General features: G+C 37.4%; 1 protein-coding gene across 2 annotated transcripts; it reads left to right on the top strand.

Annotated features, from left to right (window-relative positions):
- Positions 1-71: 71 nt before the first annotated feature.
- Positions 72-22,151, top strand: kctd5b (potassium channel tetramerization domain containing 5b). Of its 2 annotated transcripts, XM_073941104.1 has the most exons (7): positions 72-413; positions 7,885-7,993; positions 10,270-10,361; positions 13,317-13,412; positions 13,522-13,632; positions 16,651-16,776; positions 19,321-22,151. In XM_073941104.1, the coding sequence occupies exons 1-7, from the start codon at positions 210-212 to the stop codon at positions 19,348-19,350; spliced, it is 768 nt and encodes a 255-aa protein (XP_073797205.1). In that variant the 5' UTR covers positions 72-209; the 3' UTR covers positions 19,351-22,151. The 2 variants fall into 2 exon arrangements, with proteins under 2 accessions (XP_073797205.1, XP_073797206.1); XM_073941105.1 differs by lacking the exon at positions 13,522-13,632.
- Positions 22,152-23,203: the final 1,052 nt, after the last annotated feature.

Below are 23,203 nucleotides of genomic sequence, written 5' to 3'. Positions count from 1 at the left end.
CATCGGTTCAAATGAATGATTCGTTCATGGAATCACCAGAAATCTAACGAAAACGCGCTGAAGTATGGATTAGTAGCAGGAATGAACAGCACAGCCTGAGAGTGGATTCACTGTGTAGTGTCTGAAAAAACAAAAGTGCGGGGTGTTTCTGCTCTCCGTCAGTGCAGTGTGTTTCCCGTCACCCACTTCAGCGGAGCTCCGAGCACAGGATGGCGGAGACTCACGGCGGGATCTGCGGGCAGGAGTCCCGGCGAGCGGCTCCGGTTCAGACCTTTAACCACCGCTCCTCCAAATGGGTCCGTCTAAACGTCGGGGGAACGTATTTTCTGACCACCAGACAAACACTCTGCCGGGACCCAAAATCATTCCTGTTCCGACTGTGCCAAACGGAACCGGACCTCGATTCTGACAAGGTAATTAACCGTTATTACAGTTTATTTTACTTCACTTTTATCGTTCAACTGAGGAAAATAACCCAGTGTCTAAGCCAGACCACTTATTTATTTAGTTGATTTATAAGTTATTCATAAACAATGGGTGAAAAAAGTAGGTTAGAGAGAGCAGGAGTCTTAAAATAGATTTAATTTTCAGTTTTAGTATTAAGACTATACTGAGAGTATATGAAAATACTAATTAATTAAGTCTTATATTTATAAATCTTTCTGTCTCTGCCCTTCAAACCCTTTGTTTTTATTAAATGATATGTCCCCAGTGATTTTTAAAATATGATCACATAATAAGGCCTGCATTAATGTTGTTTGATATATACATAATTAAACATTCCTGAATGAAGATGTAGCATAATCCCATATTTTAATTTAATACAATTATTTTTAACTTACATCTTAGTTGCATATATTATGCAATGCTTTCTGATTAAAAGTCTAATTTTATGCTGAACCCAAAATGGGACATCTTGTTTTTGACCTACATGTCAGTTTAAAAGCTGAACAGAGATGATTTAAAAATAAATTGTTCAAATTTTTGACAATGTCATCATATAAATCCGTATATAAATACGTTTTTCAAATTTCACAGCTTCGAGGAGTTTGAAAATGGGTCATTAGTGCAGAGCTGTTATTGAGCTCCTCTTAATGCCCTTTTATTGTTGTATGGAGTTATTTGTATTGTTTCTATGGTAATTTGGGGGCCGTCCAGATGGTTGTTTTTGTCTGGAGTTGTTTTCCTGTCGGATGGACTCGAACAAACACACTTTTACCGTCCGCCGCACCCCCTCCTCTCCTCTCCCCATCCCAGAACAGGCTCTCTACTGTTCTCCTGCATGAGTCTTCAGCACCAACCGGCAGATTGTGGCCTGTTGTGAGTCTGTGGTGTCCCGGGATGGCATGTGGTGGACATCAGCTGCACATCTGCCCCAGTTCTACCCTGTAATCTGGACACAATCCCGCTTACGACACCTGAGCCGTGTCGGAGATCAGGGTGGAAGGTTACGCTGCATGCTGGAAACACCCGTCTTGAATTTTCAATGTCTTGTAGTAAACTCGAAGGCTTTATTCTGCAATAAATACTTTCAAGATGTACTTTAAATCACTTACTACATGCCACAAAGATAAAAAATTAGACACAAAATGTAATTTATTAACTTTTCACCTAAAGGTGCTGTATGCAAGTTTTGACTCTTCTTAAGCATAAAAAAACATGCTAACTGAACGTGCTTATCTAAAAAACAAGGCTAATGATTAGGCCCACACGGAATCTGCGCGCGCAGATTTCTGCAGATTTTTTGCCCATCATTAATTTTGTTTATTTACTTGAGTAAATGTGTAAATATTAATTTATTTAGTTTTTATTCAGTAATTTATTACTTTTTGTTTCATATATTAAGGTTTTAATTTTGATACTCCGCTGGATACTCCCAAAATAATTCAGCAGAATTCCGCAGATTTTTCGCAGAATTCCGCAGATTTTTCGCAGATTTTTCGCAGAATTCCGCAGATTTTTCGCAGATTTTTCGCAGAATTCCGCAGATTTTTCGCTGATTTTTCGCAGAATTCCGCAGATTTTTTGCCCATCATTAATTTTGTTTATTTACTTGAGTAAATGTGTAAATATTAATTTATTTAGTTTTTATTCAGTAATTTATTACTTTTTGTTTCATATATTAAGGTTTTAATTTTGATACTCCGCTGGATACTCCCAAAATAATTCCGCAGAAATCCGCAGATTTTTACTAAAATTCTCTGCAGAAATAGCAAAAAACATCCGCAGATTCCGTCTGGCCCTACTAATGGCCCATTCCTACCGGGCATCGTCAGCGTCAACGCTTTCCATTCACTTTGAATGGGTGACGTGACGTCAAGCGATGACGAACTACATTGTGGATCCGTCGGTGACGCTTCATTCAGTGGCGTTGCTCGCTGCAGAAGTTTGGACGTTCTCAACTTTTCAAGCGCTGCCAGAAGCGTCAGCCAGTCAGATGGCTTTATGCAAATACGCCAACTCAGACATTGGCTTATTGGTGACTAATTTCATTGACTAACGCTGATATGCAATTGCATCAGCCCAAACTTCAGACACGCCCTCTGTCAAATGTTGATGCTGAAGCCCTGTGTGAATCAGCCGTAATGTTGATTTTCTCCTTTGTGCATTACGTGTCAGAATGTTTGTCTTTGTTTTGGTCTCTATAACCAGCCCACTGCCAGTTTAGCTAATTCTATTTCAGCACTCCGGGTTGGCTCATCGGAAAACGCAGCGTATTTAATTTCAGTGCTAGAGGCTGCATCAATATATGTGGCTGTAGCCAAAAATGTGATCTCCAGAGGTGGTTTTCTATTAGCAATTAATTCAACTAGGGAATGGCGATATGGCAAAAATGATCATTATTTTTCACATTAAACAATCACTATATATATTTCAATAAAATTTAATAATGTTTCCAGATTTAGGAGTACCCCAACAATGACTGAAGCCACAAAAATTAGAGGGTCCATTAAACGGCACAACATATTTTCGGCCGATAAATTTTTCGGTGGCTGAAAACTCGGTACATCTCTAATACCAACACACGTTTAGATTCCTATTAATGCACATTTCTGCTGTGTGATTGGCTCTTACATCATTATAGAGTAAAAAGTACAGAGCTTATCATTGTTTTTGACATTAATTTTATTGCGATTCGATATAATATAATTTATCGACCGAGTCCTAAATACAACTATTACAAATGTTAACATTAGCTGAGCAGCTTACAATGTAAGGCTCCATCATCAGCCATGTTTGTTCCCGTTGATGTCGTAAATCTGGCAACCTGCGCATGCATCCAGTCATTGAGTGAAAAAACCCTCTTCAATGTTTTGAATTTGGACCGCAATACCTAGTTTAACCCCTATGTATCAATTCTACATACTGCACTATTAAGTTCGACAAACAAAAATGGTTCAATGCAGCCTACACTATCCTATTTATTTAGCAAGAGTCAAGAAGAGCGGCATTAAATGGGAGGAACATACCTTGGAATGTTGTGATTGACCAATCAGAATCAAGTATTCCAGAGTGATGCGGTAAGCGGTAAGATAAATAATCTTATGTCAAAAGGAAAAACAAGATTGTTTTGTTTACCCCATTGGCAGATGATTGGGTATATGCGGAGCTAGTGTTTCTTCCCATACTGATAATCTTTCAGTGAACGATTAATGTGACTTTTGTCCATTTTATACGGTTCCTTTTACAGCATCGATGTTGTAATGTAATTAAAATATAATCAGTTAAATAGACTTTGGCATTCATTTATTTGCTCAAGCGTAAAACGAGACAAAAAGCTGTTTACTCGCATGTGCCCATCAGAATTGGCAGGCTAGCGCAGAAGCTCCATTGCATATACTGGAGTAAAATAAATGCTTATATTATAAAGACATGGTGGGGAAAAATGTAATTTAATGCAGTGCTTCTTGTACAATCTGAGACCCACTTTATATCGGATATCACTCAGCTAGTGGAGATCAATGTTGGACTGCAATACCTAGTTCAACCACTATGTGCTAATCCTACATATGTTTTAATATTTTTCAATAATTAAGACTATTAAATTTAAAATAATATAACAATAATAATAATAGAAATATATTTTTATTGTGAGCATTTTCAATGGATAAAAAAGTTACAATATTAAGATTAAATATTTGTCTAAAATTATTACAATTTTTGTCTAATAAATGTTCTTAGTTTGCAAGGATTTTAATGTGTTTGATTTTACGAAAAAGTATGGTTTCAATTTTGAAAACCGAACAGAATTAAAATAAAGATGCTTTATTATAACTATAATAATTGTGTACTTGTAGTTGTTTATTAAATCTTACTATCTTATATTTAATTTTTTTTGTACTGCAAGGATAAAGCTTACGTTATATTATAGCGCAAAAGCGCTATAATATAGTCAACGCTATAGTCAAAAATTTACTGCAGTTCACTAAACAGCCACCGGTGTCACTAATAAGCTTTACAAATTCCACATAAAACCATACCTGCCAACATTTGACGTCTAAATTCAAGGAGAACGGGAAGGGGGATGTCTACTTTTGTCCACTACTACTGACATTTCTACCGAATCTCGCATCTACCACCTGCACAGAAATCTACAACGCAACTGGGTTGTAACGTATGTTGCCAGATTGAGTTAAACAATGCTTCGAGATTTGAATATATCGTCAATTGTGTGAGGTGTCAATTTAAGAAACCTGCTGGGTGAACACACTTGTTTATATGATTAGCAATGCTAAAGTCAGTTATTCTCCTGCGGAATATGCGTTCCGTGTCAGAACGTCTGTCCTTGTTTTGGTCTCTATAACCAGCCCACTGCCAGTTTAGCCAATTATATTTGAGCACTCCAGGTTGCCTTGGCTGAAAACACAGCATATTATTTCAGTCATGAAGGATGGGTTAATAAATGCGGCTGTAACCAAAAATGCGACCTCCAGAGGGCAGTAGCTGCCTCCGAAATGAGGTGGTTTTTAATTAGCAATAAATATGGAAAAATGTGGTTTAAGTTTTGAAAACCAAACAAACATTAAAACCAAACTTTAAATAATGTTGGATAATGTAGTTATATATGAAATTTTACTGTCTCATATTTGAACTTTTGTGTTTTGTACTGCAGTGATTTTCCTCACGGGATGTGTATTTTGTAAAATTGTTGACTGCAGTTCACTAAACAGCCACAGGTGTCGCTAATAAGTTTTACAAATTCAACATAAAGCCATACCTTGCAACATTCGAGGTCGAAATTCAGGGAGAACAGGAAGGGGGATGTCTACTGTGTTTACTAATACTGATGTTTCTACCGAATCCCGCATCTACCACCTGCACAGAAATCAACAGCACAACTGGGATCTAACGTATGTTGCCAGATTGAGTTAAACAATGCTTTGAGGTTTAAATATATCATCAATTGTGTCAGGTGATGAGCGTCAGATCTGGCAACATAGATAAAAAAACTCAATAGGTCCATACAAATTACAGGAGTTTCCTGAAAGAAATAACAAAACAGGAGGGTGGCGGGAAGATGGGTGTAAAAAAATATGTTGCCAGGTATGCATAAAACACACATTTAAACAATCTAATTTCACTCTTATAACAAATACAGCGCAGATGAGCGTCAGCATGGCATTGTTTGGTTCTCCTGCAGCTCGGGCCGTCTCACCTCCTCTCATCTCTCAAATCTCAGACGGTAATCTCAAAATAACCCTAATCCAGAATAATCCTGCTCTCTAGGGGCTTTAACCCTGTAAAGAGCAGGAGTCTCTAAGGCTCTGGGAAATCACTCCACGCCGTTTGTGCCCCAGATTTGATAAAAGGGTGATTTGAGTCTCTCTGTTCAGTTTTAGTCTGGTTGGGTTTCGTGTGTGTGTGTGTGTGTGTGTGTGAGAGAGAGTTTTTGGTGTGTATTTTTTATGAATGTGGCCTGTAAAGCCATTACAGAAGCAGTGGAAAGCTCATCAATGTTTAAAGTCACTTTCCTCTAATGGCTCTTTGCTCTTAGTGTTCGCTGCTCGCACGCAAAGCTGAGTAAGAAATAGCAAAATGTTTTTGGAGTAGAGATATGAACTATTTGATTTACTAACTGTTTGCCCTTTAAAGTGGGCTGCTTAAGAGTGTTTATACAACAGGATTACACTTCCTTTTCATTTTAATATAATATAATATACTGGGTGTCATGGTGGCGCAGTGGGTAGCATGATCGCCTTACACCAGGGGTCACCAATCTCGGTCCTGGAGGGCCGGTGTCCCTGCAGGGTTTGGCTCCAACTTGCCTCAACACTCCTGCCTGGATGTTTCAAGTATACCTAGTAAGAGCTTGATTAGCTTGTTCAGGTGTGTTTGATTAGGGTTGGAGCTAAAATCTGCTGGACACCGGCCCTCCTGGAACAAGTTTGGTGACCCCTGCCTTACAGCAAGAAGGTCGCTGGTTCGAGTCTCGGCTTAGCCTGTTGACATGTCTGTGTAGAGTTTGCATGTTCTTCCTGTGTTGGCATGGGTTTCTTCAGGGAGCTCCGGTTTCCCAAAACATATGCTGGATTAGTTGGTGGTTCATTCCACTGTGGCGACCTCAGATTAATAAAGGGACTAAGCTGAAAAGAAAATGAATAATAATAGTAATAAAAAAAAATACAAATAATACAAATTAAAATAAAAAAATATGTGTAGCACACAAATGTATAAATGTGGAGCACATCACTGGCTAATTGTACAATATATGCAAAAACAAACAAAGAAAACGTTAAGAAAAAAGAGTTATAATTAATTAAAATGTATTTAATTTATAATTATTTTTAAAAGTTAAATTAATATTTAATTAAAATATTTATTAATAATATTTGTATAACATTTGTTGGTGGTTCATTCCACTGTGGCGACCCCAGATAAATAAGAGACAAAGCTGAAGTAAAATTAATGTGTAATATAATATTCATTAATTTTCTTGTCGGCTTAGTCCCTTTATTAATCCGGGGTCGCCACAGTGGAATGAACCGTCAACTTATCTCGCACGTTTTGTACGCAGCGGATGCCCTTCCAGCTGCAACCCATTTCTGGGAAACATCCACAAACACTAATTCACACTCATATACTATGGACAATTTAGCCTAACCAATTCACCTGTACCGCATGTCTTTGGACTGTTGGGGAAACCAGAGCAACTGGAGGAAACCCAGGGAGAACATGCAAACTTTACACAGAAACGCCAACTGACCCCGCCGAGGCTCGAACCAGCGACCTTCTTGCTGACAGCACTACCTACTGCGCCACTGCATCGCCGTATTATATAATATAATAGTTGGCGGTTCATTCCACTATGGTGACCCTTGCTAAAGCCAAAGGAAAATGAATGATAGAATAGACATTATACATATGTTTTAGCAACATTTATTCAATTCTTAAAGTACGTTTCAGTAATTTGTCAGCTTAATAATGTACTGAATATTTTTAAGTGTAAAATGTAAGAAAAATTGAGTAGATCACAGTAAAGTTGTTGAAGTGTAGACTGGTATTCGTTACAGATTTACACCAAACTTTACGATATTTATTAATTCCTTCGGCTTAGTCCCTTTATTCATCAGGGGTCGCCACAGCGGAATGAACCACCAACTATTCCAGCATTTGTTTTACACAGCAGATGCTCTTCCAGCTGCAACCCAGTACTAAGAAACACCCATATACTCATGCATGTGTACTGTGGGGGAAACCGGAGCACCCTGAGGGAACCCCCGCCAACACAGGGAGAACATGCAAACTCCACATAGAAATGCCAACTGGCCCAGCCGGGACTTGAACCAGTGACCTTCTTATTGTGATGCGATCGTGCTACTCACTGCGCCACCGTGACACCCAAATCAATTTTCTCAGGACTAATAGTTTGTTCTTGAACTGCAGGATGAGTCCGGGGCGTATCTGATCGACAGAGACCCTGTGTATTTCGGCTCTGTGCTGAATTACCTAAGACACGGGAAACTGGTGCTCAATAAGAACCTCACGGAGGAGGGTACGACACATACACAGACATACACACACAAACACACACATACACTCAAACACAGGCACTCAAATACACACACCAACTGAACACACAAACATACACACAAACACGCATGCAAACAGACATACAAACATACATGAACACACACACACACGCAACCAAAAAAATACACTCAAACACACACTAACAGACACACACATACTCAACTCACACTCAAACACACTAACACACACATACACTCAAACACAGGCACTCAAATACACACACCAACTGAACACACAAACATACACACAAACACGCTGGCAGACATACAAACATACATGAACACACACGCACACACGCAACCAAAAAAATACACTCAAACACACACTAACAGACACACACATACTCAACTCACACTCAAACACACTAACACACACATACAAGCACACACATACACACAAACAAACACACAGAAAACGCAATCTCACACACAGATATACACACATACACACATTCAAACACATAGACACACAATCAGATACACACACGATCTCACAGACATACAAACACACATACACACAAAACACGGTGACAGATATACACACACACACACACACACACACACACACACACACACACACACACACACACACACACACACACACACACTCAAACACTGACATACAATTAGACACACACACATAATCTCACACACAGACATACAAACAGACAGATACGCACACACACACACAAACACACACAGATATTTAAACACACATAATCTTACACATAGACACAGATACAGGTACAGATACACAAACACACATAGACACAGACATAAAAACACACACAGATGCACACACATACAAACACACAAAACCAAAAAAAACCCTCAAACACACTAATAGACACACAGATATACACACATTCAAACACACATACTGTAGACACACATTCAGATACACACACAATCCCACAGACATACAAACACACATACACAAAAAACACAGTGACAGATACACACACACACACACACACACACTCAAATACACACACATACTCTCACACTCAAACACTGACATACAATTAGACACACACACATAATCTCACACACAGACATACAAACAAACAGACAAATACTCACACACACACACAAACACAGTCAAACAAACTCACACAAACACACACACAGACACAGATACAGGTACAGATACACAAACACACAGACACAGACATAAAAACACACACAGATGCACAAACACACATACACACACATACACACACACACAAAACTAAAACAATACACTTAAACACACTAATAGACACACACATACTCAACTCACACTCAAACACACTAACACACACATATACACACAAACAAACACACAGAAAACGCAATCTCACACACAGATATACACACATTCACACATTCAAACACACATACTGTAGACACACATTCAGATACACACACAATCTCACAGACATACAAACACACATACACACAAAACACAGTGACAGATATACACACACGCACACACACACTCAAAAACACACACACATACTCTCACACTCAAACACTGACATACAATTAGACACACACACATAATCCCACACACAGATATACACAGACAAACAAACAAAGACAGATACTCACACACACACACACAGAGACACACAGACTTTCAAACACACATAATCTTACACACAGACACAGATACAGGTAGAGATACACAAACACACACAAACACACTCTTAATCTCACCCGAACACACACACAGACATACAAAAGCACAGAGAGAGATATATACACACACACATTCTCACACACACAGACATAAAAACAAACACACTTACACACACACAGTCACAGATACAGAATACAGAAACACAAACATGCATAGACACAGACATAAAAACATACACAGATGCACAAACACACATACACACACAAAAACACACACACAAAACCAAAAAAATACACTCAAACACACACTAACAGACACACACATACTCAACTTGCACTCAAACACACTAACACACACACATACAAGCACACAAACACACACAGTCATTTAAACGCACATGCACACACATAATCTTACACACAGTCACAGATACACAAACACACATAGACACAGACATAAAAACACACACACACAGACATACAAAAGCACAGAGATACATACACACGCATATTCTCAAACACACAGACATAAAAAACACACACATGCAAACACACACAGAGACTGTGACTAAAGCATCGAATCTGTCCTCGATGTGTGTGTGTGTGTGTCCATCAGGAGCTCTTGAAGAGGCCGAGTTCTACAACATCACCTCACTAATAAAACTGATCAAGGAGAAAATCATCGAAAGAGACGCCAAGAGCACACACGTAAGAGAGCGTCAACACAACGCTGGGACCAATATTTTAATACTACTTACATAGGTCACGTTTGAGCATGTTTGTATAGAGTGGCCTCCAATGATTTTTCAGCATTTAAAGCTTCAGTACGCCAATTTGGCCACTAGAGGGTGTGTATTCACAACAAACAAAGGTGTAGTTTCATGACTGAGTGTGGAATCGTGGAAGTTGTGGTCTTCATTACATCCCATTACAGTTTTTTTTTATTATTTTGCCACAAATTTCAAAACCCTGATGTCAATATTCAAAACTCTAGACGCAAAACTCAAAACTTTGACAGGAATAGTGAAAAGCTCCGCCAGAGCGCGTCTGAAGCTCATATGCAAGTTTGTTTTACAGTCTATGGCAGAAACACCATTGAGCCTCGTGAGATCCTCCTTTTTGGGCGCGCGTCTGTTATAACACACTCACAGGACATTCATTTGGACAACTATGTAGATATATCAAATAGTTTACACCAGGGGTCACCAACATGTTGACATGAGTTGCCCACGGGCCTGTTCTGAAAATAGCTCACCATAGCACCACATATGAGTAAGCTGCATCTAATATTTTTATAGGTATTCTTTTTAAATCACACTTGAATTTGTGTAAATTTGAAAATTACTTTAAGTTATATTTAAAAAAAAAAAACTTTAAAAACTATTTCATACGGAAGCGTAGAGCTGCCACCCAGGTAAAAAAAAATCTGAGCTTTTGATATTATATTGTAAGAACGTGATAATTATATTGTACAAACGTGATATTATATTGTAAGAACATGAAAAGTATATTGTACAAACGTGATATTATATTGTAAGAACATGAAAAGTATATTGTACAAACGTGATATTATATTGTAAGAACGTGATATTATATTGTAAGAACGTGAAAAGTATGTTGTACAAACGTGATATTATATTGTAAGAACGTGAAAAGTATATTGTACAAACGTGATATTATATTGTAAGAACGTGAAAAGTATATTGTACAAACGTGATATTATATTGTAAGAACGTGATATTATATTGTAAGAACGTGAAAAGTATATTGTACAAACGTGATATTATATTGTAAGAACGTGATATTATATTGTAAGAACGTGAAAAGTATATTGTACAAACGTGATATTATATTGTAAGAACGTGATATTATATTGTAAGAACGTGAAAAGTATATTGTACAAACGTGATATTATATTGTAAGAACGTGAAAAGTATATTGTACAAACGTGATATTATATTGTAAGAACGTGATATTATATTGTAAGAACGTGAAAAGTATATTGTACAAACGTGATATTATATTGTAAGAACATGAAAAGTATATTGTACAAACGTGATATTATATTGTAAGAACGTGATATTATATTGTAAGAACGTGAAAAGTATATTGTACAAACGTGATATTATATTGTACAAACGTGATATTATATTGTAAGAACGTGATATTATATTGTAAGAACGTGAAAAGTATATTGTACAAACGTGATATTATATTGTAAGAACATGAAAAGTATATTGTACAAACGTGATATTATATTGTAAGAACGTGATATTATATTGTAAGAACGTGAAAAGTATATTGTACAAACGTGATATTATATTGTAAGAACGTGAAAAGTATATTGTACAAACGTGATATTATATTGTAAGAACGTGAAAAGTATATTGTACAAACGTGATAAAGCCAGCCTGATCTCACGAGAAAACGTAAGTATTTTACGTTTTGGCAGTTTAGTGGCTAATTCGTACGAATTCGTACGAGTTCAGTCGTAAGAAAATGTACGATTTTAAAAAGGAGGCGTGGCACCTAACCCCACCCCTAAACCCAACCGTCATTGGGGGATACGCAAATCGTACTAAAATGTACGAATTAGATCGTACGAATTTGTACGAATTAGCCACTAAATGAAAAAGTTACGAATTGCCGTGAGATTGTGTTGGATAAAGCTCAGATTTTTTTTTACCTGGGTGGCAGCTCTACGCTTCCGTGATTTCAGACAAATGAAGTGTTGCATATTGATATTTATCTGACTTGTTAAATCATTGTTGACAACTACTTTGAGAAATCATTAACATGATCAATGTCTTCACACAGATAAATATAAATAATTATTACTAATAACATATAATTAAAAGTAAGTTAAGTAAAATGTGATATTTAATGACTGGTAGCCCTTCACACTAATCGGTACCCAAGAAGTAGCTCTCAGTTTCCAAAAGGTTGGTGACCCCTGGTTTACACAATAATACACAAAGAGAGACTTTCACTTCAGCCATAGTTTGTAAACGAACAGACTGACGTGTACTAGTTGCAGACGCGATCATGAGGCGGTTTATGCGCCGAGTTTGAAGTAATCACTCAAAGAACAGGAGAAAGTGCATTATTTCGATCATTTTAATATAGCGTAGTACTTATGAAATGCAAAAATTATAGTATAATTGTGAGAGTTCATTTTAATCTCTGCATTAGATTAGTCAGAACTGAAAATCTGCAAATCTGGAGTTTATCTAACAAAATAACTTACAATAACGGTCCATAAACAAGTACACCCACATTTATGTTATAGAAAATTATTAAATACAAATTTACAAAAGAGGAAAAATCAAGAGAAGCGAAGAAAACAGAAAAATTAAACTGAAGTTTTGTAGGTTGTCATTTTTTTTGCATTGTTTTGCTTGAATTTAATAGTATTATCTTTCAATTTCTAAATATGTTTGGTGACTAAAATATTTTTTTTATAAATATATCTGTTTAATAAATCTGTTTTGTTTAAATGCACCAAAATACACTGCTTATATTCAGTGAGAATTGGAGAAAAATATTCATTTTCAAAATGGGGTGTACTCATATATGCTGAGCACTGTATAGTATTATATATATAGTAAAATCATTTGCATTTGAATTAAAGCTTTGCTAATTTGTGCATCTCTTTGTGTTCAGACGCCAGTCAAGCATGTGTACCGAGTGCTGCAGTGTCAAGAAGAAGAGCTGACGCAGATGGTCTCCACCATGTCGGACGGGTGGAAGTTCGAGCAGGTAAATCGCACCCGCATCACTTCCACCGCTCATTCCAGCTCCACAACAATCAGACTCGCCTGCGCTCTGTGATGCAGGCCCCGCCTCACGCTCTGATTGGTTGTTGCAGCTTGTCAGTGTAGGTTATGGGCGGGCCCAGAAGTCAGAGTTTTTCCTGATTGTGTCTCGGGAGGTGAAGGGGGAGGAGTCAAGCCAAACTCACCCCGCCCACAGTGGAGAGGTGTGTCCAAACATCCGCTGTCCTCCCACTAACCTGCATGATTGATGCCAGTGCTCACAGTGCTTCCGTCCTGCATGTTTATAAGTGTGTGTTTTTGTTTGTTTCGAAGGCAGAGTCTGCATTGTGTTCACAAGCATGTCGTGCGCATGTTGTATGTGTGTAAGGTGAGACACCCCAGGGTAAAAATCAGAGTCAGAAATTAGCTTTTGCATTAATGGGGTCATTTCTGATCAAAAACAAATCCGATATAATGTTTGCAAATTGAAATGAAATACGGCAAATGTACACTTTTTGGGGGATTTTTAATATTTAATTTTAGTAGTGAGAGTTAGTTAATTTATGCAGGGGCATTTTTAACTTTAAATCATGTGCCGATCACAATGAACGTGCTTTTCTGTTCTGAGAATTTGACTTTTTTTTCTTGACAAGAAAGAAAGAAGTGTGCTGCGCATTTTTTGTTGCTAGGCAATGACTGAGTCAGCTGCGTATTGTGCGCGAGCGCTGCTCTTGACATTGTTATAATTGTAATATTGTGATATTCAGGATTTGTAAAGTCATACAGCTCGGGAAAACTCAAAACACCGACCGTTAGTCCCTCCTCCATTTTTAAAAGTTTCTGTAGTTGTCTTCACAACACAAATACTGCTGTAACCTCAACGGAAACCCCGCCTCTGCTTTTGTTTGATTGGAGAATGAAAAAAGACGCGTCTGACATAGAGTCCTTTTTCAGAGCTAAACAGCAAAAATGCAAGGCGCAGCAGGCGGTTAAAATGTAAGCGCTCAAAACGATCACAACCATGCAAAAACAAGCAGCTCTCACTCAAAAAGTGCGTTTGATGTGATCAGGCATTCAGGCGCCATTTTTTGCCACAAATCAGCAGAATTTGCAATTACTTTTGTCATTTTGTTTATCATGTTTATTTAATGATTTCATTTGACTTGTGGAGTGTTACAGTCAAATATATATTTATAAATATTTAATTTAAACATTTAAGTATTCAAATGACACATTATTCAGTGAAATATCCTCCCATAACAAAAATTTTAATAAATAAATATATATATATATATATATATACATATATATATATATATACACACACACACACACACACACTCACCGGCCACTTTATTAGGTATACCTTACTAGTACCAGGTCGTACCCCCTTTTGCCTTCAGAACTGCCTTAATCCTTCGTGGCATAGATTTAAAAAGGTACTGGAAATATTCCTCAGAGATTTTGCTCCATATTGACATGATAGCATCACACAGTTGCTGCAGATTTGTCGGCTGCACATGCATGATGTGAATCTGTTCCACCACATCCCAAAGGTGCTCTTTTGGATTGAGCTCTGGTGACTGTGGAGGCCATTTGAGTACAGTGAGCTCATTGTCATGTTCAGGAAACCAGTCTGAGATGATTCATGCTTTATGACATGATGTGTTATCCTGCTGTAAGTAGCCATCAGAAGATGGAGACACTGTGGTCATAAAGGGATGGACATGGTCAGCAACAATACTCAGGTAGGCTGTGGTGTTGACACGATGCTTAATTGGTACTAATGGGCCCAAAGTGTGCCAAGAAAATATCCCCCACACCATCACACCACCACCACCAGCCTGAACCGTTGATACAAGGCAGGTCTTCAGCTGCTGTAGCCCATCCTCCTCAAGGTTGGACATGTTGTGTGTTCAGAGATGCTCTACTCGGTTGTAACGAGTGCCTATTTGAGTAACTGTTGCCTTTCTATCAGCTGGAACCAGTGTGGCCATTCTCCTCTGACCTTAGGCATCAACAGGGCATTTGCGCCCACATAACTACCGCTCACTGGATATTTCCTCTGTTTCAGACTATTCTCTGTGAACCCTAAAGATGGTTGTGCGTGAAAATCCCAGTAGATCAGCAGTTTCTGAAATACTCAGACAGCCCGTCTGGCACCAACAACCATGCCACGTTCAAAGTCACTTAAATCCTCTTTCTTCCCCATTCTGATGCTCGGTTTGAACTGCAGCAGATCGTCTTGACCATGTCTACATGCCTAAATGCATTAAGTCGCTGCCATGTGATTGGCTGACTAGAAATTTGCATTAACGAGCAGTTGGACTGGTGTACCTAATAAAGTTAGTGTGTGTGTGGGTGTGTATATATATATATATATATATATATATATATATATATATATATATATATATATATATATATATATATATATAAACATATATACGTATGTACATTATAGTTTTATGTATATTAAAAATTCTAATACTTTGCATGGTTGTTTCCATGAGTTTGGATTTATTAAGATTTTAATAATGAAAGTAATTGATATTTTTGTTTAGTAAAAATGCAGTACATTCATCAACATTTATAGAATCGCTAAATTGCTAAATACAAAATATTTTTATTACAGGTGAAAAACAACTAAAGCTAATAAATTAAACATTATACCTAATAGATAATATATCTGTTTTTCTGTTGAACACACAAGAAGATGTTTCGAAGAAAGCTGAAAGCCAATGAAGTCAATGTTCCATAGTATGAAAAGCAAACACTATGGAAGTCAATGGTAGCGATTTGGATATTTTCTTTTCCATTATTTTATGAAAATCTCAAAACTGCATGCAAAAATGCCTGTAGTGTCTTGCCTTAAGGATTACTCGTCCAGAAATATGAACCCTGTCCTCACTGTCCACACCCTCATGTCTGTCCAAAACATGCACGGCATTTCCACAGTAAAACATGCCTTCAAACTCACACTGTTAAACTGAATAATGCCAAATGATGTCGTCAAAGCTCCTCAAAGCATCATAAATGCAGAAATCCCAATTCAGTCACTCGCAAACCAACTTATTCTCATTCATATTTTAAGCCTATCGATCGAGCGACTCATGACATCATTGCATTTTTGGGTGGACTCTAGTGTTAATTATTCAGTCTGGATGCATTTTAAATGAGGATGCATTTTATTTAGCCGCTAATCCGCTGTTTCCTGTGTGTTGTTGGTGTTTTTTGTGTAGCTGGTCAGCATCGGGTCGTCCTATAACTATGGTAATGAGGATCAGGCCGAGTTCCTGTGTGTCGTTTCTAAAGAGCTGCACAACCAGTCGTACATGAGCAGCTCTCAGCCCAGTGAGAAAGCCAAGGTAAGCATGAGTGTGTGTGTGCGTGGACTTGTTTTTATATCCCAGTGGAGACTTCAAGTACACATGAAATCAAAACTAACCATATTGATTTTGTTAGCTCACATTGCTAGTCTTGTGGTGAACAATTCATCTGTGTGTGTGTGAGTAAGAAAAACTCAAATGTTTGCTCTTGTAATCTTTAATTGAAATCTGAAAATACACTTCCTGTTTGTTTTCGGTTCAATTCTCAGATTAGGCCTGTCTGAGGTATTGGGCGTGGCTATCATACTTAACCACGCCCCCTCCAGCTGCCAGTTTAGACAACACACAGAAATGGAGAGGAGGAGGAGTCTGTTAAGTTGTAATAATGAAACCCAAACCCTTTTTTCACGATCTTTCTGAATGAAATGCCTACTTTACTACATCCAATCAGCTCGCAGACGACAAAAACAAGCCACGCCCACTGTTTTCTCATTTAATATTCCGTTTCTCTAGGAACTGCATCACAATATATAACAAAAATGGTTGCAGCTTCCGGTTGCAGACTTTAAACATGAAGGCACACAGACTCATGGGGACTCATGGGAACCAAAATTGAGGTCTTTATGGGTAAACATGCTTATAAATCACACAGAATAAAACATTATGAAAATATAAAAATGCTGATTGTTTCCTTTGAGGGTTGGGTTTAGGGGTAGGGGAATATACAGTTTGTATTATAGACACATTCATTCAATTATTTTCCTTCAGCTTAGTCCTTTATTTATTACACAGTGGAATGAACCGCCAACTATTTCAGCATATGTTTTATGCGGCGGATACCCTTCTAGCTCATACACTCATACAACATAGCCAAATTCATTCATTCATTCATTCATTTTCTTGTCGGCTTAGTCCCTTTACTAATCCGGGGTCGCCACAGCGGAATGAACCACCAACTTATCCAGCACGTTTTTACGCAGCGGGTGCCCTTCCAGCCGCAACCCATCTCTGGGAAACATCCACACACACTTATTCACACACACACACTCATACACTACGGACAATTTAGCCTACCCAATTCACCTGTACCGCATGTCATTGGACTGTGGGGGAAACCGGAGCACCCGGAGGAAACCCACGCCAACAACAAGTTCCTGTGTGTGTGCAGATGCACTGTTAGCACACTTCTGACTGACTTATTTCAGTCTACACGTTTTTAAAAATAGCATGCTGACCTTTTTCTGTTGGTCACATGTTATGTTCCTATGTTTCGCGCACTAGTCATTCTAGAAATTACAGATTTTTTTTTAAATATAGGAACTTTATATGTAGATTTTAAAAATATGTACAGTCTTAATAACTAATTTCTTTTGTCTTTAATAATAATATTTTTCTAGTTATTTTGTAAGATACTAGTATTCAGTTTAAGGTGCAATTTAAAGGCCTAACCAGGTTAATTAGGTTAAAAAATCAAGTTAAGAGCTTTGTTCCGTAGACAGGTAAAAAAAACAATTTCTAATAATATTGACCATATAAAATATTAAAATATTGATATTCTCTCTCTCCCTCTCTCTCAAAATATATATATACACTTAGAGAGAGAGAGTAAAAGTTGCAATCAGAATTATTAGCCGCCCTGTTTATATGTTAATAACTCATCTCTAATAACGGATTTATTTTATCTTTGCCATGATGACAGTAAATAATATTTGACTAGATATTTTTAAGCTAGATATTAGCTTAAAGTGACATTTAAATGCTTAACTAGGGTGTTTAGGTTATTCTAGCCGAAATAAAACAAATAAGACTTTCTCCAGAAGAAAAAATATTATCAGATATACTGTGAAAATTTCCTTGCTCTGTTAAACATCATTTGGGAAATATTTAAAAAGGAAAAAAAATCTAAGGGGGTTTAATAATTTTGACTTTAACTGTGTGTTTTTTTTTATATGTAGATATACAGAATATATATATATATATATATATATATATATATATATATATATATATATATATATATATATATATATATATATATATATATTTACTTATATATATATATATATATAATTATAATTTATCCTTGTGTATAGCATATTCAAAATTCACATTCTATGCACAGTTGTTTAGATGAGTTTTAGGGTCGTAATTTAATTTAGTTTTGTGTTATTTTATTTCATATCATTTTTATTTTAAATGTATTTAATTTTGAACTTTAATTTTTTTCTTTTTTTCTTTTCTTTTATTATTTTTCTTGTGAATTGTTGTGAACTCATGCCTGTACAGCACTTTGAACACTTGTTGTTTCCTTAAAAGTGCTTTATAAACTTTGATTGATTGATTGATTGATTGATTGATCCTGAACTTTTCTGATTTTGACTGTAATGTAATGATGTGCACCTTTTGTGAAACTGCTTTGGAATGATAATTGTTATTAAAAAAAAAGTGATACACAAGTTAACTTCAATTGAAATAATTAAACTAAATTAAATCCAATGATTGAGTGATTGATATTGAAGATGCAAAATGTACCCGCATCTCTATTCTGAAAATCTCCCATAAACCCTCTGCTGTTTCCCTCAGATTCTGCAGGAGCGCGGCTCTAGAATATGATCATCTGTGTTTTTGAGGCATATCAGTTGTTTCTCTATGAGCTTATTCTTCTCACGCCTTGAGCACCGGATACCAGAAGAGCACCAGAAGAGCCGATTCGCAGTCCCAACCGTGCCTGAGGACACACAAGCGGATTCTCGGCTCAGGATCGGGACTAAAGTAAACCTCAGGGATCATCGGGACACTGCACTGAGTCACAGCTCACTCCTTCAGCAGTCAGTAGAATCAGCATATATGCTCTGCACATACAACAGTGGGATCCCCATACAGAAATCTGATGTACAGTCACCGCCACTTCATTAGGTACACCTTACTAGTATCGGGTTGGAACAAGCTCGAATCCTTCTTGTCTGACCTCTAGCAATTGCGCCCACAGAACTGCCACTCACTGAATATTTTCCCTTTACTGGACCATTCTCTGTAAACCCTAGAGATGGTTGTGCGTGGAAATCCCAGTAGATCAGCAGTTTCTGAAATACTCAGACAGCCCGTGTGGCACCAACAACCATGCCATGTTCATAGTCACTTAAATCCCTTTTCTTCCCCATTCTGATGCTCAGTTTGAACTGCAATAGATCGTCTTGACCATGTCCACATGCCTAAATGCATTGAGTTGCTGCCATGTGATTGGCTGATTAGAAATTTGCGTTGACAAGCAGTCGAACAGGTGTACCTAATAAAGTGGCCGGTGAGCTTATATACAAATTCCAAAACAATTCACAACACGGTTGCATTTGGTAAAGGGATAGTTCACCCAGAAATTACAATATACTCAGTATTTACTCTCCCTCAAGTGGTTATGAAATGTTTCTTTATTTCGTTGAACACAAAAGAAGATATTTTGAAGAATGCTGAAAACCGGTAACCATAGACTTTCCATAGTAGGCAAAACAAATACTATGGAGGTCAATGGCTACTAGATTCTGACATTTTTGTGTTCAACAGTATAAATAAATGCATAAAGAGTTAAGGGTAAGTAAATTATAGCAGATTTTTGTTATTTTTGGGTGAACTATCCCTTTAATGTAAGTTAATGTATTTACTAACATGAACAAACAATGAATAATACTTTTATTACAGTATTTTTCATCTTTTTTTTGGTTATAAAATGTGGATTTTACTAATGCATTAGTAAGTGTTGCATTATGATTATAAAGTGCTGTGCAAGTATTGTTCATTATTAGTTCATAATAGTAAATGCACTAATGAAACCTTATTATAGCTTCATATATGACACACAAGCTCAAATATGAATTTTACATAGATCAAATATGTGATTTAAGGAACATTAAATATTGCAAACATGGCCGCTTACATATATACACCACCTGATGACAAAAGTCTTGTTGTCGATCCTAGCTGTAGGAGCTGTAAATAATAACTTGACTTCTAGTTGAACATTTGGAAAAGTGGCAGAAGGTTGATTTTTCCCATGAATCATCTGTTGAGCTGCATCCCAATCATCACAAATACTGCAGAGGACCTACTGGAACCAGCATGGACTCAAGATTCTCATAGAAATCAGTCAAGTTTGGTTAAGGAAAAATCATGGTTTGGGGTTAAATTTCAATATGGGGGCGTGCGAGAGATCTGCAGAGTGGATGGCAACATCAACAGCCTGAGGTATCAAGACATTTGTGCTGCAGGAGAGGGCAAATTCTCCAGCAGGATAGCGCTCCTCATACTTCAGCCTCCACATCAAAGCTCCTGAAAGCAAAGAAGATGCTCCAGGATTGGCCAGCCAAGTCACCAGACATGAACATTATTGAGCATGTCTGGGGTAAGATGAAGGAGGAGGCATTGAAGATGAATCCAAAGAGTCTTGATGAACTCTGGGAGTCCTGCAGGAACGCTTTATTTGCTGTTCCAGATGACTTTATTAATCAGTGATTTGAGTCAGTGCAGAGATGTATGGATGCAGTCCTCCAAGCTCATGATGGAGTCAGACACAATATTCATTCTGTCTCCACTGCAGCAGGACTTTATATTCTATACTGGACATTATTTCTGTTCAATGACAAGACTTTTGTCTAAGCAAAGTTAGACCTTAGTGTCCTGATTAAATCATTACAAATCAAGACATGATCATATTTGATTTTTGGTAAAATAAGCGTAATCTAGAGGCCTTTGACAAATCAAGTTATTATTTGTTGTTCCTAAAGCTTTTATAGGACTGGACTTTTGTCATGTAGTGTATATATATATTGTACATATATGCTCAAATATATGAAATACACATATATCACCATATCATTCAACAATAATTCAAAACTACAACGTTCATTTGTTCTAAACCTCACTTAGCCTTTTAAAGGCTGAATAAAAGTTTTCATTTCTTTCTAAACTTCTCGCTGACACCAGGATTTTAAACGAAACACATTTTACGGTATGTTTTTTACTCCTTTTTAATGTGAAAAATATTGCTTTTGCACTACTATTGCGCTGTGATTATTATTATTATTATTATCATCACACAAGTGATTTTTCAGTAAATGCACTCGTCATTTAGAAATGTGTATTTTATTACTGCTGTACTGTCGGCTGGACTTTAAAGGGAAGCAGTTTTTTTCTGTCAGGAGTAGAGACAGGATTGAGGAAGCATTAAATCACCGTCTCTGACTTTGCACATTTTGATATAAACACTATTAGGCCTACATGTTATATATAAGGTAAGGCTGTGTGCGTTTATATGTATTTTTGAAAATGTTAACAAGATCTCACATCACTAATGCAGCTGAATGTAGCAGCACACACACCCACACACACACACACTTTTAAGATATAAATGCCTTTTTAACAAATAGCTGGGTGTCTGTGAGCTTTTTTACTGTCATCTTGGAGAAATTTAGCTAAAAATAAGATTTGATATTTTGTAATAATATTTTTATTAATTTATTATTCCTTTATGCATTTTTATATTTTAAAAAGAAATTGTTTTAATAAATAAATAGTTATAAATAGGGCAAACAGTGGCTCAGTGGTTAGCACTGTCCCCTCACAGCAAGAAGGTCGCTGGTTCGAGCCTCAGCAAATCCAGTTGGCATTTCTGTGTGGAGTTTGCATGTTCTCCCCGTGTTGGCGTGGGTTTCCTCCAGGCGCTCCGGTTTCCCCCATAGTCAAAACACATAGAGGAATTGAATAAGCTAAATTGGCCATAGTGTATGTGAGTGTGTATGGATGTTTCCCAGTACAGGGTTGCAATTGGAAGGGCATCTGCTGTGTAGAACATATGCTGGAATAGTTGGCAGTTCATTCTGCTGTGGCAACCCTGATAAATAAAAGGACTAAGTTGAAGGAAAATGAATGAATGAACCCCGCCGGTTGTACACCACCCAACCTGCTCTGAGCTGGGATCGAACCGGCGACTCAGTTGCTCTACCAAGGAGGCTAAAGACCATGACCTCTAGCATCTTTTAGAGGTCAGATGACTGAGGTTTACTTGCACAGCACTTCACTTGAGCCTCCGCTACACTCACCCCCCTAAACCTCACCACCATCCGGGTCACGGCACCAATGTAACCCTGTTGGTCCTACACCACCCAACCCGCCCTGAGCTGGGATTGAACCGGCGACCTTCCGCATGGTAGTCGGTTACTCTAACAAAGAGGCTAAAGACCATGGCCTTCGTTACACTTACCGACTCCTATGCGGAAGGTTGCTGGTTCAACCCCAGCTATAGAGGGTTGGGTGGTGTAAGACTGGCGGAGTTACATATACAGACAGAGAAAATAGATAAAAACCTGACAAAAATACTCAATAAAATTCTGAAAACTTAGAATGAAAATATATAATGTGGAAATTAAAACTAATTCAAAGTATTATTAACATTCTCATCATCCTCGGTGAACAGTCG

This window comes from Danio rerio, chromosome 24 (genome assembly GCF_049306965.1).
Source record: "Danio rerio strain Tuebingen ecotype United States chromosome 24, GRCz12tu, whole genome shotgun sequence".
Taxonomy (NCBI): domain Eukaryota; kingdom Metazoa; phylum Chordata; class Actinopteri; order Cypriniformes; family Danionidae; genus Danio; species Danio rerio.
The sequence above is the reverse complement of the archived record's forward strand: the minus strand, read 5'-3'. Positions and strand labels throughout refer to the sequence as shown.